Source organism: Saccoglossus kowalevskii, chromosome 12, assembly GCF_978046115.1.
Source record: "Saccoglossus kowalevskii chromosome 12, keSacKowa6.1, whole genome shotgun sequence".
NCBI lineage: Eukaryota > Metazoa > Hemichordata > Enteropneusta > Harrimaniidae > Saccoglossus > Saccoglossus kowalevskii.
This window is the reverse complement of record NC_140652.1, coordinates 27401566-27428655: the sequence shown is the minus strand read 5'-3', so window position 1 is coordinate 27428655 and position 27090 is coordinate 27401566. Positions and strand designations below refer to the sequence as shown.

Here is a 27090-nt window from a genome sequence, read left to right as displayed (position 1 = left end):
CGTTTCTAAAGGAGTGAATACTAAACTGAACGGAAAAGGTGATGTGACAATCTAGCATCATCAAGCGTGTAAATTATGCCACTTATAATATTATATCACCATTCACGCCATCTTGGCACCTATAATTTTTGACTAGCATCACCTGATGGCGAGACAATGATGACAATGCCATGGCGTAGTCAAATAGTATTAGGCGCATATATATTGCTCCAAAACTTTGACCCATGGCCTTTGAACTATTTAGTAATGGGCGACACTGTGTGCACAAATAGATAATGCTTCTGATATAGTAACATCTGCTTCCTGTGCTTTAACACCTTTAGATGTGTAAGCATATGAGGATGAGATTAAGACGTCATGTGAATTAGAAATCCATCCCTATTGATAATAACGTCCATATTATTCACTAGCGACGTTTGCTCTGTGCCATATTTTATTGAGGTATCATATAGCTGTATTTCAAGATGGTCGTTGTCAATGTTATAGCTGTGTCTACTCTGCTTACAAGTGTTGGATTGATTGTAAAGGTAAGATAAATTAGTCAATACACGGTGTCCATGGAATTTCGTAGATGAAACATTTTTTACTCTTTTTTTTGTTTTGCAGCAATAAACCAGTGTAGGTTCTGTCAATACTTATATATCATGTTATGCACACTATTCACATTAATTGAAAACATTAATTAATTAATATGTTTCTTATAACATTGTATATTCGGTGACGTTGGTGTATAACAGTAATACTACGTCATGGTTCATTGCTATTATTCTAACATTCCGCGAACCTTCGATAGCGTAGGATTGTTGTGCAGCATTCAGTAGGAAAATACTCGCTCGTAGTTAAAAACAGCAACCGTTTAATCACTTCTTCATTCTCAAAAGTGACTTTGTACTACTTTCTACTCGACGAGCTAAGAGATAGTTTGTGAGTGAGAGAAACATGTAATTTACTATGATATGCACATGTATCAGGTGCAACGTGCAATGTGACAACACACAACCCACTATGGAACTGCAAAAACACCCAACATTCGACATATGCACAGTATTACCTCTTTAAAATACAGCAACTCGGATGTTAACGGTAACAATCTGCCAGCTTGGGGTCTCAGATCAAGTAAATATTCTCATCGTCCTCATAGCCGTACTTTATCTATCTGTAAATTATCTGTCATGTGCACTAGTAATAATCAGAGAAACATAAGTTTAAAACATCAACCATTTCGGAATTAAAAAAATATTAGTCATTTGTCTAACCGTTTGGCATTTATCTTGCTTAGCACAAATATGTATAAAATGAATAATTGCCACCTTCTCCTTCTCATTTATTTGATCATAATAGTTATGTTTGAATTGATGAAACTATAACTGAAATCCTAATCTCAATAAAAAAAATCTAGCAAAAAATATTTAAATGTTTATTTCATTTAAACTGTTCTATTTTCACCATGCCTCGCAAGTGTGTTTTATGTCTTGTCTCGATGGCGGTCAAATATCTCAAGTGATTTTAAAATGCACTCGCAAATTATCTACGAAACCAGGAGCAAAACTGATTACAGCATTCAAGTGCGCTTAAATATTTTAAGTTTAATTTAATTTTTATGGCACAAGAGCTGCTAATTTATCATCATTATGAACTTCATTAAAAAATATTTACTAGATTTTATGTGCTGCACTAGTTGAAATATAACTATACACCTTTTCTACAATATAAAATTAGGTTCTAATAATGGTATTAGTTTTATTTTTCCTGTCCGTAAACACATTACATCCTTGTTTAAATGTTCAAAATATCACCTTGTTGTCTTAAATATCTCTATCGTGTCTCCTGAACGAAACGCCCTGATTTGTTTCCGATTGAAATATGTCCCCGTCTTTGGATAAATGTTTCTTTTCTTTCTGATTTGTCAGTCGTTCCATCGCTTGGTGTATGAAGAGTTTGTACCATGATTTTCTTGGTGTTTATCACTACACTACTATTTATTTTAAGACGAGCACATGACAGATCCAGATAATTGAATTGAATACATTTTACTTGATATGTGTTTTGGCCTTGAGGGAGGTTTTGAAACAGGATGCTTATGGTATTTACAGCCCTGCAATTAAGCGTTCGAAATGGCAGAGAAGCACTATATTGATTTGAATTACAGTTTTGGTACAATGTCATTGCATTTTCAAATAATATAACCATTATAGTCACTAAGAACATACCGTCCAGTATTCCTTGAACCAGTTGCTGATTGACCAATGTTTGCGTATGTCATCAACACTATGCAGGGTAAAGAATATCATTACTTGGATTCAAGTGGAGTAGAGGATAATGAGGAGCACAACATAGCTAAACGAGGTGAATATTATTTTGTGTTTTGTAGTCATGTAGTATATCGCATGTACACAACAAATTTTATTATGCATACTATTTGTCTGAAAATTGTGTACATGTATTTTTTTCCAGACCTAAAAATGAATTTAGTGTGGAAAGACTGCAATAGCCGTATTGACTTGCAAATAGAGGTGAATAAAGATGATGACCAACAAGCCATTATTAATTACCAATTAAATAGCACGGATGGTATCAGTGCTTCGGGACAAGTGACACTACCACCTGGTCAGAACAACGTGACAGAGGAAGTAATACTTGGAGGGAATGGTCCGTGGGCTACTTGGGTATCTCTAACAATTAATCAAACAAAGACTTATGAACAGCGGGTCCTGGAACCATGTAAGTAACATGTGATATTTGACATAAGGCAATATTTACGAACACATTGTAAAGTGCTCTAAAGGAGCAAACCTCCAAAATAGATACAAGTTACCTATGTTTACCGTATTGTCTCTTCTAATGACATAAGCTTCCAATTTCATTTCGAAAAAATGACCAAACGAACAAGAATATGATAATATATAGCTGTTGTTGTCTTCATGGCAATCTTTCAATCTTTCCTGAATCTAATTTCCTGGCTAAGGTCTATAGGGCAACCCTTCTGAAAAAGTTATTTCCTAAAAAGTCAAGCTTTTTATAGTAACCCCCCCCCCCCGTTCGTTACAAACTGTTTCAGTTATATATTATTAATCAATCCTGTAATTTCCATAATATATACTATGTAATGTTCCAATTCCTATGTCCATACACAATATCAAGCGTATCTGCATCGAACCAACTGATCCTTGTGTTAAGGGTAAGCCTAAATTGTCCATTCATGGCCTTCACACAATTTACCATAAATTGTCAACAAAACAAAATATGGAACATAACTGGACCATAGTTTAACAAAATTGCAATGTAGCTGTTTCACTTGGTATTATATTGACATATGCAACCATCAAATGCTCACGTTTTTCAGGTGGTACAATAGTGTGCCCCATGTTAGCAAACGCTATAGTTCACTATTTACAGCATATGTTTGTGTTATGCATTAGGTTCGGCACCCAAATCAGAGTGGACTTTAGAAAAACAAAATCAGTCGACATCAGAACAATTAATATTACCTGAACCAGACGCAGGAGTGAAAAAAGATCCCCACTTTACAACATTTGATGGAGTGAAGTATAACTTCCAAGGCCTTTGTACATACATACTCACCCAAGACTGCACGAGTATAATAAACCCATCATTTAGAATCACTGCTGACTTTCGTGGAAAATATTCAGAACTGCGAACCAAACCATTGACACGAATTGAAGCGGTTAATATCGATGTTGGGGGAAAACAGTTGCTACGTATATTGAAAAACAATACATTTTCGGTAACAAAACAATCATGTTTGTTTTATTTAAATAATTTCTATTTCGCCAATAAGGCAAGGCAGATATAGTAGTAACATTTTAACATATTTAGAAATTGTGTTGATTCGTCAGTCGAAGACTTTTGAATAAAACTTGTTGTATTGTTGTACATCAGGTGGATCAAATGATTGCAACATGGCTTTTGTATAGCAGTGATTTGCCTTCACTTTGGAATGAAAATCAGAACATTGCGTATTATTTTCTCACCAAACTAATATTATTTTATGTATAAGGAAACAGTTATAGGCTTGGTAGAAAACACAACATGATTAAATACAATTTGTTTGTGATTTCATTAATAAATTTGACATCATCACGACATTTGTTCCGCAGATCAAGGGTAATTTGTTCACTAACAAACCGGCTGTAATAGGAAACAATGAAGGTAGCGTAAACTTCATAGATGAGCGCATGTACGTCGAATTATGGTATCCCCGAATTTCTTTGATTTGGACCAAGACGATACGCGGCATTAACATCGATTTAAAGGATCCTGCAATGCGTGGTAATGTATGCGGATTACTGGGAAATTATAATGGCGACCCTAACGATGATTTCATGAAACCTAATGGAAAAATATTGTCTAAGAACAATATCTATGAATTTGGGGAGAGTTGGATGGTGCCTGAAAGGTGAGCTGTCAGTTTTTTGACTTGCTTATATAAGTTCTTGAAATGAACAGTTGCGCATGCCAGTGTGTCGCTGGGCGCGTTATTCTCCTGCTGTGGTATGAGAAGTCGTATACACTTGTCTTGAAACTAAAGCTACACCTTATATGAAGACAATTATTGTTAATCATGATAGCGATAACATCCACGTAGAAAACAATACCGACGCGTATTTATAGGCTCTTTAGAATTATCAAATATTGGCTTTGTGTTTTATCATTACTACTTTGCCGACTGATGGCAATACTTTAATACCAAATTGTAGGAAATAAAATGCTGCCGGAGAAAAATGATTTATTCGAGAGACGCTTGTTACATTCAATGTGTAGGAAAGATTGTATGAATGAATCAAGTTATTTAACTTTCAAATAATAAATAAAACTATCATATACTTATGTTTCATCCCGAATTCTAAATTAATACTCATACTGTATAGCACATTTCCTTCACTTAACATAACTGTTACAATAATATTTTTACTTTTACAATACTTTTCTTTCGCCCACAGATGTATATAAACATAATAATTGTTCATCTGGAGTTTTAAACCTGTAATAATAATAATAATTTATTCATTTACCCAGAATTGTTACAAATACAAATGTTTACAAACACTATTGTAATGGAAATTGTCATGAGTAAAAAGAACCTAAAATAGCTACAAAACTAATTGAGTCAAATCCCTTGTGTGATTTGCCAATTTTGATATTAATACTAACTAATATCATTAGAAAAACATAACCCAGATTCCACAGCCAATTTCGAACATGAAATATTTTTTATATAACTTGATTTTTCATTTACAGTTCTATAGCATGTTTTCCTAACATCATCTCAAGAAAGGAATGAATGAGTTAATATATATGAGTGACATTATTATGAAAATATAAATTTTTAAGATGATATTCGAAAAACAACTTATATTTTCTTCTTTTTTCCAGCTGTGATTACTAACTAATAGTGTAAACATATCTTCAATCGTACGGACACAAACAGTATGTTATTTGCATAACAAAATTTACGTAGTAATTCGAAATAGTTTCTATGAACTTTCGAGTTTGACTTGAAATTACGTTGTATGCATGTTGTATTGTTTGTAGATATATATAATGGTTCAACATCTCCTCTGAACGTTTTCTGGTTGTAGTTGGGTGACTTAAACTAAGCCACAGTGATAATAAATATAGTAATATCAACAAAATATATACATTTGTATGATTTTTGTAATATATATGATGACGTTGTCTTGTGGTCAGGGGGTCGGATCAAAAATTAACTCTAAACTCCCAATAGTGTTAAATATTTTCCAGCCATGTGTGGGAGGTTCTTATCAAGTTTGAAGCTACACAATTTGTGTAACACAGACATTTTGAATTAATTTTTAATTTGTCTCGGATCATGTTTTTTTTCTAAGCTTTCTAGATTTGTCCAGACAGGTGTAGGCGTTGAAAGCTTATCATGACCTTCCTTTATGCATAGATGCAAGTGTTAACTATTGCTATTTACATAATCCTATACCTTGTGACACCAAATGACATCACTGATACATTCCCACGTCACATTAATATGCACATTCTTTGTACATTAATGGCAATTGAATTTAACGATCCATATAGCTGCACTAAAATAAAGCGAATAGAATATGATTTCTAAGTTGTAAAAATAAGATTAGAAATATCACTGACTTAAAAAGCCTCGATCGGTGGGCACCCTAACAAAAACGTTATGAACAGAAGTATAAACAAGGACGACTTCTCGGTTTTTAAAGTTGTGAATTGCCTAGTATCTTTAGTGTACCTTGGCACTATCTTTCAATGCCATAATAAAAAGATCTCGAAGAATATTGTGAAATTGACGCATAAAAAATTGCACTTCTGGCGTGCTTTTCTATAAACTATTGAGACGAATGTTTATGAAAATTTAATTTTACCCTTAACACTGATTGGTGGAATATAACAATCATGATATGACAATCATCACCAGAACCGTAAGAAGGAGTCTACATGGGACACAAGTGTTTTGCTTGTTTCGCAGTAACATTTGCCAATTTTACACACACATATTTCATTTAAACAACACTAACAAGCAAAAAAGAGACTGTGTGCAAGCATAAGAATCAATTTAAGATGGACAAATGGGCAACAATATAGTTCAATACAGTTATATGCATAAAATAGAGACAGGAATGCACATCATCGGTCAATATATCTTACACGTACAATAGTTCATTAGGTACAACACAATATATGCTTAGTATAGTTTTCGCCTCTGAAAATATTGTGGTTCAATGCTAGATGTGGCATTCACCATGCAGCAACGTGAATACCAAGTTATAAGAAGTGAAGTCGTCAAAGATAAATATAAATAAGAACTTAACGCCGAAGGACTTACCTGTGTGAAGGCAAAATATTTGGTATCATGTAAAATTAAATGTTGTGTTGTTGAAGGTACATTCAGAGGTGATGGTCTCTTGAACGTATGGGATGCGTTCAAAAAAGAAATTACGCCCAGTAAAATATTAGTTTCTCTTGCACTTTTAAATTAGTAAGCCGATATTTACACGCGTGATTTGCGACAGCTCTGTGCGAAGCAGTCGCATTCCTGCTTAAAACTAGGATGTAGTTTTTTAATTCAGTAAGTTCAAAAAAAGTGAAACGTATTGAACTGCATTTTTTTTGAATTCTTCTGTTTTTTCAAGATTCCTTTTGTAGTTACATTTTATATCTCAACATGGACACTCTGGTGTGACATAAGCTCTTGTTTACTACACCACAAAAACAACTGACTGGTGACAGCTGTGGCTGTCTTACCTATGCTGATATACAGAATAGCAATGATTTTTATAACGTCTTGTACATTCATAGTTTCTGCTGTATACGCCATTGTACTTTGAGTTGGATCACTAATGTATGTTCTGCCGTTTCACTATTTCTGAATTACGATGATTGAATATGATTATTGTGAATGAATGAACATGTGATAACAAGGTTTAGAACAGGGCCCTAGATGTTGGTAATATATGAATATGCCCAAGATTTTGAACAGAGCTCTTAAAATCGAATCTGTGAATTCACCAAAGCCACGCCCGATTTCGCCTAAACAGCGTCCTCAGCATTGGATTGTATTAAGTCTCTGGAACCTTGTGCAGAAGCTGCTTGCTCGTCACCTGATCTGATCTTTGGCAGCAAATTATTGACACTGTTGATGTAATTATGTGTTCTTTATTTGCTAAGTAACGTTCAGGCACTAGCTAAGAAATTGGCAGAAGAAGCTAAATTTGACCCATTTTAAGACCCGGTCTAGACCCTAAGTAATAGGTATGTACGTGGTATGTGTAAATGTTGAATGTCTAGCTCGGGCTAAAGGCCAAAAACTTCAATTTCAATTTCAATTTCCTTTGGAAGATTTACCCCTATATTTATAATTATTCAAATCCATGTGAGATTTCCAACATGTGAACACATCCAGGGACACTATTTCGAAACAGAAATGAACTAATGATGAGATTACTACTTTCGTTTACTCCGCGTTCTACACTTTTGTAAATTTGCATTGTTAGTGCTATTTAACATAGAACAAGCCTGGTATCTCGATAATTATGGTTGCGGCTCCATAGCAATCGCTGATTTTACTGCGGATGGTTCTCCCGAGTGCCCTTGAAGGTTTATAAAACTCAGTTTCAAAGTGGTTAACATGCTTTAGGTTCTGACAATTGTAGTATTCCATGTGATGTACACCTAATATGCCAAAAATGTTGCTGAACGATTTGAACCGGACAAAAATAGCAGACGAAAATGTGTTTACAAAATAAAAATAGTTCGGAAACGAATACCATGTTCATTTGCATATCGGCTCTAAAAATACCGAAAACGTTATTGCATGGGTGATATGTAAATTAATTTTAGTCAAAATAAGTGACAGCCTAAAAGTACCATTACTGTTGTTCAAATTTAATTTCAAAACATTAAATCAATCATTTATGGGCAGCCCGTGCCAAGCAAGTTGATTTAGTTATTCACATCGTGCATAAAAGGAGGAATTTCAACCCCAATGGTGGGCGAGAATTTGCCAGTTATGAAAACTTCAATCATTTCTCATGACCTCGTCTGCAACGCGCATCAATGTCCTACATGCATAGCAACATACTCAACAGAAATGATACTCAGAAATGAGGACCACACATGGTTTCTGAGCCCATTCGTCCTCAACACATTTGGGTGGCTTATTACTCCATTACAGAACCAATAGAATCAAACTTCGCGAATTACAATGAAAATTAAATCATAATATTATGTATACTAATTCTATGTTTTCCTTATGAGACCTCATGTAACCTCAAGTCTTTGTACGTTTTGTAAGAATGCCTAAGAAACATTTTAACACATTTTTGTGAATGTAATTATATTATTTTTTATGCAATATTTTATATAGAAAATGGGGAATTTCCCTCAGTATTCCAGAAAATAATTAATTCTATGTGACAATACCTTTTCTAAACTGCTAACCATACCTATTATTAAACAAACGATATGCCAGAGTAAGTTAAAGGGTAATCTGCCTATAGTACTTTTTTATATGGTGAAGGCAAATGTTTTGGGCACCAAACAAACTGAAAAATAATTACTATGGAATCCTTGGGATTCTTCCTATGCAGAAAAATGACAGCCTTTTCTTTGTTAATTGTGTAGCTGTATTTTTATTTGAATACACATGTAATATAATCTTATCATATTTGAAGTGAACCACAACTTTGAATGAAAAAAAATAAAATAATATATATTATAGTTGTTCGTCTTGTTTTTCATTTAGAGATGAAAACGCCGACAAAATAAAGGGGTAAGCATTCATTTTAGATATATTTTAGTCTGCTAAACGCAGATGTTGATTAGACGTCGTCCACAGATGAAAAAGTTTACCACTTATTGCAAGTTAAATACTATATATTCTTGCTTTAGTCATCCCTAATATATGAAGTTATGTTCATGTGTAGATTCATCCGAACTCGTTCTCTTTCATACGGAGAGTTACAAACTCTATGTTGAAAATCACTAAGGCATGACAGAGTGAACATGCGATCAGGCAACCACTGCAGGCTTTGACGCGATAACGTGATAACCAGGAATGTGTCCCACAGTTAAAACCTTGCATAAGTTGCCACTACTAAATACAATTAGTAAACAATCCTGGAATATGTTTATAAAATCTACACTAAACATTGTTGTTGATTTTAAACAATACTGTCAGAGCGTGTGAACCAAATATACGTACGTGATGCTATTCATAACACATACCTGTGCAATGGAGATTATACAAAAACAATATTACATTGACGAATTATAATTACCTTAAGAAAGTAATCTGATTCTACTATAGAACAAGTAGATACATAAATGTTTGTTTAATATCTTTATGGCTCGTTTTAATACAAATGTTACCATTTTTTTTTCAATCAAAATTGTCAATATTGGCACTAACATTGAATAATTTAATAGAAAAAATGGTGTGCATCAAGGCTCCATCTTGTTATTTTATATACTCAGTTTGACATAATTTCAGGCATGACTAAGTTCCGAAATGTCAAAAATGTTCAATTTTGATGAGTCGGGTTTCTAAACAAATGGGCATGCATATTTATCCTGAGACGTTTTGTGTAATTGTCAATGTTGAATGTGCGGGGTCAAAACAAAAGACTTTTTTTCGAAATGTATCCAAAATTTTTTTAAATCTGAACATTCAAACCCAAAGTTATGAAATAATCAATCAATGAAGCAGCTGGAGTCTCGTGCGAGATAGAAATATATAACTATAGATCATCTCCATTTCTGTCCGAGTTTGCTCATGCTGTTTTATAGATTCATTTCAAATTTATTTAGTTAATCAATAAATTCGTAATAACATGTATCTACTTGCAATCAAATCCAGTCAGTGCTTTATTTAGATCATTTTGGAACAAGTTTAAACACCCACGGGCATGCAAACATTAGTGCAACATTACTGTTTGTGCTAGTACATGGGACCCAAAATACTGAAGAATCCAAATGTAAAAGTATATATATTTCATTCAAATTAAAAGAAAATACTGGGCAATCAAAATTTCTCGTAATCAGTATTTCAGAAAAGCAGATTGGTAAGATGTTACCTAATGACATGGTGATTGATAATCTTTCCCACCCATATTTTCGAAGAAACTGACTATATGCAAAATAATTTATTTCAATTCTATTTTAATGCAAATTCTCCAGGATTTACACATGAAGATAATTTCATATAGTAGTGGATGAATAGAACATGACTAGATTTAAGAATATATAGTATATTAACTTAATTAGTGGTAATTTTTCTAAATCTATGGTTTCCAAAAAAACTTACCTGCCTCATAATACACTGTTAAGGTGTAACTGGGGGGGGGGGCTTATTGTTTTGTCTTTCTCTCTAAACATAAACACTAAGCCAATATTTTACAGTACGTTGATTGTGTAGTGGTTGATTTATATGAATTACGGTACAAATCCAAGTGTGTTATCCAAGGTTTACCAGGGATGGATTCGAAATGGTCACCACTTTAAAAACAGTGGGCAGTATTCAATTTCCTAATTGTCTCAACCAAGGGGAGGGGGTTACAGGTTTGTTTACATCTATTTTGTATGGCTCTTTCCAAGTAATAGATATGTTGTGGAACATATGTGGTACACTATAACATAAACTGCAGGCACAGGATTTATGTCTTTCCATTTGTGTGTTTCAGAGAAATTAAGGTTATGATTCTTCTATGATACTTTGAAAATGGTGTGGATGGCCGGAAGTGACCTACATCTACAAGGGCATGACTTATGCTTTGAAGGGCTGATGCAGATAGTAGATGATGGTATACTATAGCATGATCAAATTTTAATTATTTTAAACTGATAGTGCAGATGACAGTTGCTGGCGTACAAAGGCACGTTTCATCCATAATGCTTTAAAACCAGTGGTTGATGATGGTTTTCCACAATGGTACGTTTATCCATAATGTCATGATTCATCTTTGATGCTTTGAAACTGATCATTAAAATCTGTTGTACCATAGAGTAACATACTTTAAATTTAGAATAATTTGATTCTTGTTTTTGTGCCATATCATTTTTACTTCGAAAAGGACTTTATGGAAAGTCTAATTAAGAGACACTATATATTGCTTTTTACAATAAAAAAGTGTTCATATTTCAACTTTAATTTAATTTAAGAGTAATGCCGTATAATCATAGCGGATGCTACAAAGATGTTTGTGATGATTATTATTATTATACATGTATTTACTGAATGCAAAAATTGAGTAAGTTGAATTGGTATTGAATGATGGATAAATACGCCAATGGTAAAGATAGGTAAAGTATCTTGAAAGAGACGCGAAGTACCCATGAAATGCTGGTGCTGGTGCAAAATCACTAGATGTTGGCCAAGAACATTACCATTATTGTTCAAATCTGGAAGTTTTGTTTGGGTTCATTATTATCAATAATGTGATAAATATAGATGTAGCAGTTTGTGCAAAAACAAATAGTTTAGAACCCAACATGGATGACATATGCATCACATATATGGTAAAGTATATACCGTATTCATTTCAAAACAGACCAAGTGGTTTCCATTGCTCAAACATCATTTATTTTACAATTACTGCAAACTCATACCAATAGAGCGTAACCAAAGATAATCCAAAGAGGTTAAGAAGTAATTATGCTAAAGCCAACACATATGGTATGCGAATGGAAATCAAATAATTAAACGTGATTCAATTTCGACTATATGCATATTGTTATATTGCACCATTCTTGGTAAGTTTCTTACTGCAACTGAAAGTAAACAACAAATGAAGCAATGTCATTTTGTATAAGATTGTTATCGTAATTTTATAAATACACATTTACAAATGTTTTACGGAGCATATATGTGATTCACATTTAAGCTTGTATGCAAAGTAATATTTTCGTAAATCTCGCACCAAATGGAAACATATTTGTATTACATTGATATAGCCTATTTAGAGATGAAACTGACATTTCGGCTAATAATTGATATAATAGTGTAGATTGGAAAAGTTAGTGTAACCAAGCATTCCAAAATAAAATATATCTTTTCATTGCATTCTGTCTTACTTATTAATGTTTTGTTCATTTCAAATATTTACAATATCGAAATAATCACAATGATTTTGCAAAACGTATTATAATGCTAGAACGATTAGCAGACAATGGTATATAATGTGAAACAAGTTAGCCAGTTAATTTTCAAAATTATTCGTATTTCGAAATAATATGATCAGCCTCTATACACACGCATATTACATCACCCATCATTCTTTTGTGTATATGTATTGTATTATATAATACCTCAAACCAGTGAGAAAACCTAAAATATGCATATGAAAATGTCATGTTTGTTCAAACCCAACGAAGGTAATTGACGAATAAACATGCAATGATTATGTTTTGAGACGAGTTTAAACTATTCAAATCACCATAACGGGGAAACATCGGTAGAGGTAGTCAACAACTGTTGTAAGTGTGTACAACTTTGTTTGTTTTCGTTGACGCATTTTAACACGTTTTTCTTGGGAGGGGCTTTGATTAATGTGCTCGTTTGTTATAATTACCTTCCTGGCACCTCCCAGCTGTATCCAAATTCGTTGACATCATCGGTCAATTTCAATGTACCATCGGGTAATAACATTTTCATATCATTGTTCTCATCTCCATTGGCGTCACCTAGCAACCCACACACCCTCCCGTGCCACGCTTCATCTAAGTCGGCTTTCACAGCACCATTTCCATTCCATGAGAGTGTAAAAACGCCGTGATAATCCACGATAACCCTTGTTTTTTGTTTATTAAATCTGATTTCCATACTGTTGGCAATGGTGACAGGTAGTGAGAAGTATACGGATTTACCATTCACCTGTGCCAAACAATCGGATATTTAGCAGTATAATAAACCATTTTCCGTACACTGTGAGATTCCGCTCTATGTACGAAACATAACATAAAAACGCCGTAATGGAGTAAAAAACTTTTGTTTGCTTAATAATACGCTATCCAAAATTGAAAATGGTCAAATATAAAGTTATCTCAATGTCATATTACATACTTTCTTTGGTACACATGAAGTGATTTCAGGTATTTACAAATAAGTAAGCACATTCAGCCATTCATATGAAGTCAAATAGTTAAAAAGTCAAATTGTCAAGAGTTTGACAGTTTTCAAATAACAGCGGAAATAAATTTATACAAGACAAAGCAAGAATAAAAACATTTATAATGCTTCATGATTATTGATTGTAGTTCATGGTTCTACAGCCTACCCTTCAAAATTCATTAACTTGAAACATCCGGAAACACATTTTTCTTGGGACATGATAGACTTTGTGTCTAGTGTCCTATGCGACCAATGATGTTATGTTTATTGTCATCTACAATATAATATTTGGTAATTTTGGTTTGGTTAACAAATTATTTGTCAGCAGCACACAAATTTCCTCAAAACTGCGTGAGGTTTCTTTTTAAGCAACATCTCTGGAAAATCGTTTCAGTCTAAGATAATAAGTTAGTAATGTCACGAGTTTACCTTTACATCAGTATTACTCAGTTCAATGACATCAGTTGGTAAGAGAACCCGTACAATTAAAACATATGTCTTGTTATGACTTTTATTGAAAGTAGAGTAGTGTTCAGTATGGACAGCAAATGTCCTCTTTTCTGTGCAATCCTGGAACAACTTATATGTACAGGGTCCATGGAAATTAAACTTCAAACCATCAAAAGTCTCGAAATGGGGGTCGCCCACTTCAGTTCCAAAGGCTGTGAAATATATGTATACGTGTTTTTCGTTCTACATATACATTCAAAATAAACACTTTGAAAGATTTTTTTCGAACATCATGGCCACATCGCATCCCCATTTTCTTGTTCTAAACGCACTATTATATAACTAGTAAAAAATATGTTCAAAATACAAGAACAAAAATACGAATTTAAAATGAGTTGAAGCAAACTTGTATGAAACTTCACATTCGTTCTTTTTCATAACAAATCAGAAGAAATAGAACATTTGGTTTTTAAGACTTAGCCCAAAATAATTAATCCACCCAAGATTCCCAAGAAAAGTATTTTCTTCAAAAATAATCTTCAATACAGAACTAACTAAAGTTCCAGAAGGCAACGAGACGAACAAATCTAAACAAACAAATGGCAGCTTGAAATACTCACGGAAAGGGTTTCCTGTGAAGGCAATCATAGAACAGGTTATAAATACAAAAATACATTAATTGTAATTGTATCACAAATATCCTTGAATGCGTGTTTCATTTACTTGATATGAAGATTGATAGCAGTTTTGTTCCGATGTTATTTGTCACATAAATGCGTGTGCTGCATATTAATCTTCCGTAAATTCAACTACAATTCTGTAATAAATGAAATACATCAGTTACTCACCGCTTACACAGCATATTCCCTCTCCAACATTACATTTACAGTTTTTAGTAGGTACTAAGCCTAACTGTGTGCAATCACCGTGACAAATCCCATTACACAGGTCGCAGTGCACTACAAATGATATAAAATATTAATACTCTGACTACATATATGGTTGTGGAACTGCTGCTTATGTTTGAATAAATAATTACGTACGTCGACATATTTTCAGGTTAGATTAACTAAGCTATCAAATAAAAATGGTCATCATTGTACCGATCTTTTAACCTTGACCATATTTGCTTGCCAGAATAATTTCAATAAGTTTGCCTGATCAACAAAATCTCAATAGTAACTTACACTTTTGCGTGTAATGAACTTATTTATTTTCAATTACTTACATAATTTTTTACAACATATGCATCCATTGTTACAAAACTGGCCCTTTGTCCCCATTTCCTTCTCATCCCACTCACATACAGGTGATGTTCTACACTTTCCACGACCTGGAAATTCTTTGGCACACATGTCTTCATCTACAAATAAATGTTCAACTAATTAATGCAATTTTTTATGTTTAATTATATTTCCGAATATTGACCTTGCACTAGTTTTGTTTAGTGTTTAGGTAAAAATGGTCAGGTGTGTATGATTTTGCTGCATGGAATGTAGATTTGATTTTGCCTGTATTGGCTGCGAAGAATCAATGTTGTGGAAGCATCATCGCGTATTATGCACTAGGCAGCTACACAGAAACAGTGCACAAGTTCTAAAATATAAACATCGATTTTTGTACTATTGCTATTCAAATCAAGCTATTTAAAATTGTATTCGTAAAAGCAAAAGCAATGAACATGTCATTGGACATTTAGGAAATGTGCATTATATGTGAATATAGTTTGTTAACAAATCACGTTAACTACAATTATTATTATAAAATACATATTATGAATACTGCTGATTTATTGCATACATACTGCTGCATACGAAAATGTGTGCTTACAACTCTTTCTAGGAGATTTGGATTATAACACGATCTAAACAAACGTTAAGCCTATAAACGTTCCATTGCTTTTGTGCCAAACCCCTTTGTTAAGTATAACAACAAATATTTCGTTGGTGTTTGTAAGCTCTTGTGTAATTGGTCAATGCATATTCAGCTCATTCAATTCTGTGTTTTACTCAATTTGGACCCTGTTTAACTCCGAGGTTACGTCCAAACGCCACTTTCTTGACTGGAGATCTGTGTTGAAAAAATACTCCTTTGTTGTTGCGGTGTACACAAGACGATGAACACTTATATTTGTTTTAATGTTTTTTAACATCTCTTCACCTATTAACGATCCAAAAAATCCAAATAATCACAACCTCATCGAAATCCATTTTCTATTGTTACCCATAAGCCACACCCATACGATTCATAAAAACGAGGGGTGTGGGGTATACTTCCTGTTTGTAATGCTATATGTTAAATCAGACTAACTATCACGTGAAACCAATTGAAAATCATTCTAAAATAACGTACTTTAACGTACTGTAACGTTCGGTTGACAGAATAGACGATAAAACACTACGGATTGGACCTACATAAATGCTAATCAATTTCACATAACCAAATGTTGTTGTTTTTTGTTGTACATAATTTTCGGTAATAATTCCGAAAGTGAAGGCTTATTTCTTCAGCAGAATGTAGCCGTTAAAACTTCGATCGATTATGGCTTAGGCAGCATGCAAGTTTTTTGTTGGCTCTGTTTTTGGCGTGCTTCTTGGCCGATCGTATTTTTACAAAGGACCTGAATGTACAGCACTAATTTCACCCAATGTTCTGCTCGCTTCTGCATTTCGATCATTTTTTTTCACTCGCTTTTGCAAGCGCTTGTTGAAAACTTTCCGCTTTATTTTTCGATCGCGCGAACCCAGAAATATCGTCCGTCTGCTCGCTCGCATTTCAAATACATGGCCGGGCATCTATTTTTTTGTTTTTTTTTAGAAAACACATCAATATGTTCCTGGTTTCTCTGCTCTCTGCTCTGAGTTAGCATTGCCTGTATCACGTAAATTCTCGATAGTCATATTGTTGAAACGAGGTAGCAGCCCTGGATTCAAACGAACACAGTCCCGCTCTATCAGCTTGTTGTGGAATGTTCACAAGAGGTCATAGTTCAAGTTGCGTTCGCGAATAATACAAAGTATGATGGATTTGAAATGTCGTTCGACAAAAAATAATAATTGGTTAATACTCATTAAATCCTCAAACTTTAGCAATAAAACAACCATTTCGACAACTCATATGCCAGTGATCAGTGTTTGGACAAGCGGTCAGTGTTTTTTAATGAGCGAGTGAGAAAAGAAAGAGATAGGGTATGTAATATGGTCGTTTTCCTGTTGCGTCACCAAATGAGGACATGGTATGAGTTAGTAGTACTAGTATACGCGGGAAGGGAGACTAGAAAGGGATCAGCCAGCATCCCTTTTACGGGGAAAACGTGAAATGTCGACGGATTTGCTTCGTTCTCACATGTAATATTAGGTTTTGAGGGCTTCTGAGTTCAACTCAGTTACATTGGTATTAAGTTGTCTTAATAAACTATGTTGACCTCGACAGATCTAAAATGCCTAAAACATAACTCTTCTGATGACTAGTCAAATTATTTTTTGCAAACCGTTCAAAATATAATTCTGAATGTTCTCGCTCTATGCATACAGTTTTCGTTTTAAATTGCATTAGCGTATTTCGGCTTTCCTAATTCTCTAATATTACAGTGGTGGCGAAAGGAATCCGATTGTACCACTGGACCGCCCCTACTGAATTCTTGTTGAGATGCATCAATACTGCTGATAGAATTTTTCCACAATTTATTTAAATTGCTGCCAAGGTATATCTGTCACAGAAACTGTCCACAGATGAAATAATAAGCGCACATTCAAAGAGCTTTGACTCCCAGGACTTGCTCGTATAAATTTATTGTATGCTGGTGATACGTTAAATAAACGCCTCGCCTGTGTCTATAAGCAAACTCTAACCAAAAGCAGACATGTTGCAAACAAATGTCAGTACTTCGTTATTTCAACTACTAAGTACCCCTTTCTAACCAATCAGTAAAGCTATCAAAAATATAATCTATAACAATTCCATTTAATCAATCCACGGTACGTAATGTCGCGTAAATGTGTTCTAATCAGTCAGTAATGTTGAATAGAAAAATTACATTAGGATTATATTTGTAATTACTTACTGTTTTCATTGAGATTGCAATCTGCAATATGAAAAAAAAACGTTACAAGTTAGTATACACATTAAAAACCAATGCCTCGGATGTTTGAAATGGTAGTATTGTCAAGAAAAATCACGATAACGTTATGGGAAGATTGTATTAATTGTCATGGTTATGAATAACTGAAGGAAAACAACAAGGATTGGAAAAATGAAACAGTCAGCGCTTCCATCAGAGTAATCCAAAGAAGAATCATAATTTAACGCTTGAATCTAAGATATTCAGCTGTTTTCCTGTATGATTAACACACTTGACCCGACACGGCAAATATCTTTCGAACATAGTTGTGATAAGTATGTTTGTACATTGATTCGATCAAAAATAACACATTTATTTATTCCACAAACAAAAATAAAATATAAAATAAACATTCTGACTTCCGAACTGTATACACTTCATGTGTTGTATATTTTGTTAATGTTGTAGATGCTGGAATTTGGTGAAACATAGTATGTTTGTAATAAAATATTCAAAAAGGATATTGCCCCAGTGAATCACTGTTGAATTAAGTAACTAAAACATTAATTTTCAACTGCATAGTATCTGTATCAGAAATGATTACTTACTTTTTTCGCAGCATTTTTCATCTGGGGGGCAAACGCACGGATTGTCCTTACATTCAATTGTCCTTGGTGGATCACAATTATTATTACATGATTTGTCCTGGCACCAGAACTTGTCTGTTTCACAGCTATCTGTGTCAACAAATGAAACTTTTACTGTTTATGTGTTTCATGTTGACATGTTCAAGTATAAAACACAGGCCCATATTTTTTACCTTATTTTCAAATATGTATTAATATTACCATAATAATAATTGTGCTCGGTTTAATACAAATCAAATGATTTAAATATCAACACAGTAACCAACGTTTACTCTTGAAGATTTTAGCTGGAAGAACTTATTTAAAATGAAAAATAACAATCCTAGTCATTAGGTGCATATTACACTCAAAACGATGAAACAAATCCTAACTTTAAGGGACACGGGCATTTGACCGAGGATATTCAACTAATACGCGTATATGAACATATTCAAGAGCTCTATAAATTGTAAAAAGCACATACACGCAGTGTGAATGTCGCTGACTTGAGCAAAATTGTTAAATGAATCTTACCATCAGGAATACAACAATTCAGTCCGTTAGGACAATGACATTTTTCCGTAGGGGACAATTTTGTGTTTACTGGGCAGTCGCCAGAATAACATTGACCATTACACTCAAAACAACTTTCTGAAGAAGATAACAAGAAAAGCATATTACATTTTATTTTCATGATGAACCATATCAAAATATCATACTATTTGAATAGACGACCTTCTATAATAAAGTTTTCGTGTATATTACAAGTTTACTAAGCCTGCACATTGTAAATCTATATGTGGGTCATATATTCATTACAAACAACCTGTTAAAGTAAATGGGTGATCGATTAATTGTTTCTAAACAATGCGTGTTAGAAATTCATTGTATTTGACTAGTACTCTGTATAATAGGTCAACACACAAGTAGGCATACACATTGTTATATTGTTAAACAACAGGATGTTCACGATTTCATGGTCATGACCCTACTTGTGACGATGAGCTCATTTTTGAAAATTCATTTGAACATTTTGTATTCAATGAATGATTAAAATACGTGATGCATTCTTGGTAAACAAGCCATGCATGGCACAGTCCCAGTTAGTTATCAAATTTAAGATATATAGTTTTGTTTATAGTAATATAGCTGGAATATAACCATGTCAGGAATATGATTTTTTAAAATTAAATTGATTGAGATTTGTATATGATTGTCAAACAATTACTTGTCCATATTGAGAGATATTGCTCTGGAAGAAAATCAGCCATTTTGAATATATGTATATATATAACATGATGTATAATGAATATATAAAATTTGAATATAATCAGTCAAAGCATTTAAGAGATATGGCTCTAGAAGCTCAATCATTAAAACAAAATGGCCGCCAGTCAGCCATTTTGAATCCAATTTGAAAAATAAATGTCTAATGTATGTACCAACTTTGAACGAAATCCATCCATAAATGCTTGTTACTTCATGATTGTTTAGCACAGAAATGACCACCATTCGGCCATTTTGAATATGATCGTCAAACCAATATATTTGTTTATCTATGACATGATGTATAATGAATATTTAAAATTCGAATATAATCAGTCAAAACAAGTCGGAGATATGGGTCTAGAAGGCCATTCATTAAAACAAAATGGCCACCAGACAGCCATTTTGAATCCGATCTGAAAAATAAATGATGTGCATCAGGAACCTGTAATGTCTAACATATATACCAAGTTTGAACGAAATCCATATATAAATGCCAGAAATGCTTGATATTTGATGATTTTTTAGCACAAAAAATAGGAACGTCAAACCAGAGATATGGCACGAGAACCACATTCATTAAAACAAAATGGCCGCCAGTCGGCCATTTCGAATCTTATCTGAAAAACAAAATTATTTGCATCAGGTCCTATAATGTCTAATGTATATACCAAGTTTGAACAAAATCCATCTGTAAACAGCCGAGAAATGCTTGATTTTTAGGATTTTTTAGCACAAAACTCACGCACGCACGGACACAAGGACGTCAAAACATAAGTCCCCGTTTTCGGGCTGCGTCCGAACGGGGACTAAAAATAATCCTAAGATAAGAAGCAACAGACATACTGACAAAGCACTTCTTTGATGGTGGACACTGTGTTGTGAATGGCAGTTCGACTTCTCCGAGAAGAGGAGCGTTGCGACAAACTCCACCGGCTTCATGACACGTTTTATCTACATAAAGATACATATTTGGTTAATTAATTAACATTACATTGCTATCAGTTTAGCAAGTTTGTGTATAACCTAATATATAGGTGTATGTAAAATGGGACATATAAATTACTCACCAACACAGCATATTGTTCCTATTGGTGTTTAACAGTATACTTGAACCATTGATGTACCGCAATCATTTCCACCATGAACATAACCACCACAGTCAGCCGAACAGTCAATTCCTGCAGCCGAGTAAAAAAGGTTATCAATCAAATATTTTAACCGAAAATTTGAAAAAAAAGTATTGAAGTATTAACTTACTTCCATCATCGTAGGTACTAGGATCTTCATCTCTATAATGGTCTCTACCATATCTTTCAATGGCTTGTAATTGTTCAGCCGTCTTAATAAGAAAAGAATAAATGAATGATATAATAGGATGTGCGTTTAACTAATAATTCGAATACGTAAAATATAAAATGACTACAACTTACGGTAGGAATCACAGAATAAATTTTCCACACAAGTATAAATGTAAATATCCACACTCGAGACATTTTCTACCTATAAAAAAGAATTTATTAATAATGAAGATACACAACAACACATACAAATAATGTTATGTTTCTAGATAATGTTAGATTAAATGATTGATTTTTTTAAGCATTCATAGTATGTATTTGAGATTGCTTTATATGAGAGATTAACACATGTTTTGTGAATGCATACATTATATTAAATCAAGACGGCAAAAATCCTTAATAATAAATCAATGTTACATCACCACACCTGAAAACCTTTCAAATTTTCAAAATCTCAAATGCTACTTTGTGTCATGTATTTTCTTCAAAAATAACGCGATATTTCGCAGATGCTGACCAGGCACGAAGTATGATGTAAAATGCTATATTCAAAGCTATTATAAGTTACTGTCTCAAATGTATTCGAATTAAGACCATCATTTCGGGATCACCATGGTGTGCATCAACCAGTTTCCCGCTTTCACATATGCCAATAACCAAATAACAACACAATTATATAAACACGTTATATCCCATATACATAAATCAGGATAGTGCATACAATGTTGGCTCTTACAAAACGTATTAATCAATTGAATAAAATATACGAACAAAATGAAATAAAATTAATTTTTGACACACAAACCAACTGAAATGACAGTGTAATATATAATGTTTATAAATTTTAATAAATAGCTCATATTTAGCATCTAATCACTGGCTTTAAACACTTATTATTTATTATGACCAATAATTATAACACAGTAAGCTAATTGCATAGAATTAGAGAATTCAGAGTATTCATATTATATTGAGTCAATAGAACTAAATCTTTGCTTGCAATAAGAATGCTTTTTGACGCAACTCCAGTTACGGTACTAAGTCAGAGACTATTTGGTGAATGTATACCAACCAAATACTTGAATAATTATAATCAGCTCTCACACTACGAACACAATAATGTCATGTTACATATTCAACAGAACATACACCCCCCAATAAAACTTCAATATTATATAAATAGGATTCGATCACGCTAATCAAATATGATTTGACAAATTACAATGCAAAGATTGATTTTATCCAAGCATGTTCATTAACTAGGAACAATAATTGTGTTACGCCCGGACTCTATTTAGAATTTGTTGAATGTGTAATTTATATTACCAGTCAACTAATTACACAGAATCATTTTTCAACGCATATATATGTATACACGACAGTAAAACCTAAGCCATTAGAAATTGGCACTCCTGAGTCCAGTGCATATAAAATGACGCTGTAAATTACAGGTAACACAATAACAATCATTGTAAATCATATCTTCATGTAGGAAAAGTCTGATTGGAGTTTTAAAGGCAAAATTCAACACACACGATGTTTCAGTAAATTCAATGCTATTTAAAATAACCATGGGTAGGATATTTCCACAAGGGACAAAAATGTAAAAAAACGCTGTGATATTTTGACCGCAATTGTCATTATAAACAGTGGAGAATATTCGTCAATTTGGGAACACAATTATTTTACAAAACATCAGATTAACCTTTGAATGATTCAGATTGTCAAAATTATTCGAAATAGTAAAAATGAATTTAACAAATTTATACCAGCAGATACTGGAAGCAAGACCGACCCAATTATGTGTTTATTGCACAAGATCTGGACAAGTCAACGTCATGATACTTTGACATCCGATTGGAGATGGTTTATATTCAAATACAGAACACTGATTATCAGATGTGTACATATCGGATCACACAGAATGATATACAGAATATTGCCTCATACACATACAGAATAAAATTTACAATTACCTTGATGTACTTGTTAGACTATTGCTGTATTCAGGTCTGGAAAGCTTGGATATATATCGGCAATGTGATATTTTGTGAAATAACGCGAATATATAGATATTTTTGGATCATGCTAATCATGTTTGCTTTTATGTGGCCAATAGGACGATTGCCATGTGTGTTTCACATTTCCATATCAAGGGAGGATACTGACTAGATTTAGTATATATTATTATGTGACACAATATTAATTTGACGTCTTATGAAGTCGTTGTTTATTTCGATAGAAACACCTGTGGTTCACTTGCACAACAGTGATGATTACAATTAAGATTACACTATTATTAATCAATGAATTAAACAGCATGTTGGAAAATATTATCTTCATGCATCATAATGTCTTCATGCAATTGAAGTATAATTCAACAAACAAACAACCAGGCAAACCGAACGCAACACATTATTTACGCTACCGGAAATAAGCTAGGCTGGTCCTCATTACCAGATAATCCTTGGCTGCCGTCAACTGAAAAGGAAACTTAACTGCAGATAATTATACTATGCCATTAGGTTTGCACACGTGTAGTCATAACCGTTAAAATCACACCTCCATCGGAAACCATAGTACGATTGAAAATTTGAAAATTGACTTTCCTTTTATCCAATAAACTTTAAAAAATAATAATAATATATATGATTTAAATACAAGTATAAAATATGGAAAAAAATACTTTTATGTTGTACAGCCATATAGCTGATTTACTTATATAATTTACTTTTAGTTGTATGCTAATCTAATGCGATATGTATTTCGTGTATAATCGTTATTCAGTTTTTACTAACCGTGTTCTAATTCAACATGTAATTTTCTGTAACGTCAATTTAAGATGTTTGAATTTAAATGTGTGAGTGTCAAATCGATCCGTCTGAAAATCACTGAACACTTCTCATTCACAAACCGCGTGCATCTGTGTTGTTACATGTTTACATATATTGGCGTAACATATTGAATTTCCTTATATAAGTCTAACTTGGCAGTTTTAGAAAGGAAATTGAAGAACATTACTAGTGAAGATGTATTACTTGTATTTAAACATTCAAATCACAACTTTTGACTTTAATATTTTCTATAAATACTCATTTCAATTGTCTCTACGTTAGACATTATATGGTTAAGTGATAGCAGTGTTGCGCCTGTGTATATTAATACAAGTCCGGGGAAGAGTACTTGGCTGATACATATGGCCAATATTAATAAATGGTTTCGAAGCATGGACTACGAATAAGGAGACAGAAAATCGATTAAAAGCAGCTGAGATGTGTGTTTTTTGTTACAATTATTGTTAGAGATTACTTTGGAAAGTTATAAGTTTATAGTTGTTGTGTTTTTTATTTGACCCTGGGGGCCTAATATATATACTATTCTTAAAAATCGATTATTAATCACATTGAACTTTGTATTCGGTGTTTTTGGATATAATGTATTTTAATGTACATTATTTATTCTTGTATTTGTGCATGATATTCATTAAATTTAAAATTTGTGAAAAAATTTTACTATTGTTCGTTATTTCTAAGGATACCATGGGTCATTGGTCTTTACATTTACGTTCATGTGTTTTGAATAGTGAATATATTTTTTGTTACAACTAAAGATATTTTCTTGTTGTATAGCAACAGCATGGAGTATATGGTGTGTACATTTCTCTTTCTTATGTTTAAAACATGGTGCATTGTCTTTATTATTCTTAAAATTCAATTATTGATTTGTGAAAAATGTTACTTATTGGTCGTTATTCCTGCTGTTTACATGGATGAAACGTGTCCATGTTATGCACACTTCTCGTCTATGTGTTTGTAGTAGTCAGCATGACCTTTATTATTCATTATTCTCTGGCACTAAATGTAAATGTTTTTTGGTGTATGGCAATAATATATGTATTTAATACTTTCACTGTTAATAACGGTTTTCATGGTTAGTTTTTTTCTCGATGTGAATGGATGTCATACGATTTTCCATATCTGTTACCATTGATTTTATGCTATTCTCGCCGTATAGGGATGTCATGTGTCCATGGTTGTACATTTCGTGTTCATATGTTTGGGATTTTGTGGTTAATCTTTATTGTTCTTAAAATTCACTTATTGTCTGACGATGGATTTCACTAAGAACTGCTGTTCTTGCTGTGTGGGAATGATGTATATATCTCGTTTATGCCTTTGGATTATTGTGCGTGAACTTAAAATTGATTGGCAATACATTTACCATGGATTGTTGTTTTTGTTTGAACATTTATTGTTCATGTAATGTGTATATTATTTTTATTCTTGAAAATGTTACTGTTGACTGGCAATGAAGGTCATTAAGGATAGTTGGTGTTTTCAATACGAATGGCATGTGTTCATGACGTGTAATTGGTTGTCAATAATAATAACTTTGTATTGTCGTTCTTGCTGTATAAGAATGACTTATTTGCATGGTGTACAGATTTATAATTCATGTGTTTGGAATGCTGGAAATACTTTTTATTATTTTAAAAATTGAATTGCGATAAATATTACTGTGGATGGTTATTTCGATTGTGTAAGGATGTCATAAGGATGGGTCTAAAATGTCTACATTTCATTTTTAGCGTTATATTATGAACATTATATATACCATCATTTCTGGTTAAAATAAATAAAAGTATGATATCTGGCATGAGCAAATATCGTCAATGCTCTAATTATGTAGAAACACATTGTTGTAAAAGAATTAGTGCCGTTTAAGCTATTTGTTTTACGACGGTGGATAGTTTATCGGTTGTTTATTAATTGCTTTACACGAACTTCCACACACTACCTGACTGAATTTATCAGTCAAATTGAAGGCATAAAGCACATCATATAATATTTGAGACAAACGTAGATGAATGTGTCCTGCATATGTATATCACACGATAACATAGCATGTTTCGTCTAATCTTTGGAAGCTGAAGAACATTGTGTAAAATTAATGGATTTGATTCAATAATCTTGTGTGACAATATTGTTTTCATTCTGTGTGTGTTAATGCCATATTTTGTTCATTCAAGACTTCACGACTCCATTGTGACAATTATCCCCGCAGGTTTTGAAATGATTACCGACGTACACTAAAAAAATAAATATGTTATATTTTGGTGTTTATACTCACATCTATTGTGATATTCGGTGTGCATTGGTGATTCAAAAATATTGTGATAGAAAGTATAGTACTTACAGTGTAACTAACACGTACTACATTAACAACTATACAAATAAATAATGTTGATTTAAATATGTGAATAAAATAGTACTTGATATTCCATGTTTTAATTATGTTGTAAACCCGGTAATGTGTTGTTTAATCAAGGTTAATGTATTGAAAAATTGATTACAATGCTCGATATTGATGTTCTTATTGTGGCCCAAAATATATATTCTTTAGGAACCGTCTCGAACTAGTACAGCCGAAGCGCCCAAGCTTGCTACGATGCATTAACTATACAACCTAGAGTAACGAAATCCATAATCAGTACATACCTTTTTTATGATATACCCTATAGGGCCATTTTAAATAAAAATACAATTCTTTCAAACTACTGGTGTTTAATTTATTACGGTTATTAGTCTTATTCACACCATTTATTCAAACGTTAACAGCGTGGATTGATATTTATGTTTATGTCGTCACAACATCAACAACACGCTCGAACATTCAGTTAGTTCTCGCAATTATTTGAAGTAGAACCCCCGCTTGAACCCGGACAAGAACGCGTAATTTATTGAATGTGGTTAGATTGGAGCT

The 27090-nt window shown here is 33.0% G+C and overlaps 2 protein-coding genes and 1 long non-coding RNA gene across 3 annotated transcripts; 1 reads left to right on the top strand and 2 right to left on the bottom strand.

Annotated features, from left to right (window-relative positions):
- The first annotated feature begins 464 nt into the window (after positions 1-464).
- Positions 465-5481, top strand: LOC146735691 (mucin-6-like). The gene is made up of 6 exons (XM_085506008.1): positions 465-527; positions 2277-2346; positions 2455-2721; positions 3420-3745; positions 4119-4417; positions 5395-5481. The coding sequence occupies exons 1-6, from the start codon at positions 465-467 to the stop codon at positions 5405-5407; spliced, it is 1038 nt and encodes a 345-aa protein (XP_085362134.1). The 3' UTR covers positions 5408-5481.
- A 6593-nt stretch (positions 5482-12074) lies between these two features.
- On the bottom strand, positions 12075-20996 carry LOC146735690 (BMP-binding endothelial regulator protein-like). Its single transcript, XM_085506007.1, has 10 exons — positions 20873-20996; positions 19295-19411; positions 18743-18871; positions 18138-18158; positions 15303-15437; positions 14923-15033; positions 14695-14706; positions 14054-14286; positions 13086-13387; positions 12075-12285 (listed from the first exon to the last, which is right to left on the bottom strand). The coding sequence occupies exons 1-10, from the start codon at positions 20994-20996 to the stop codon at positions 12249-12251; spliced, it is 1221 nt and encodes a 406-aa protein (XP_085362133.1). The 3' UTR covers positions 12075-12248.
- On the bottom strand, positions 19298-23350 carry LOC146735689 (uncharacterized). Its single transcript, XR_014931182.1, has 6 exons — positions 23304-23350; positions 21460-21529; positions 21287-21368; positions 21097-21207; positions 20873-20980; positions 19298-19411 (listed from the first exon to the last, which is right to left on the bottom strand). It is a non-coding gene; the product is annotated as an uncharacterized LOC146735689 (long non-coding RNA).
- Between the last annotated feature and the right edge of the window lie 3740 nt (positions 23351-27090).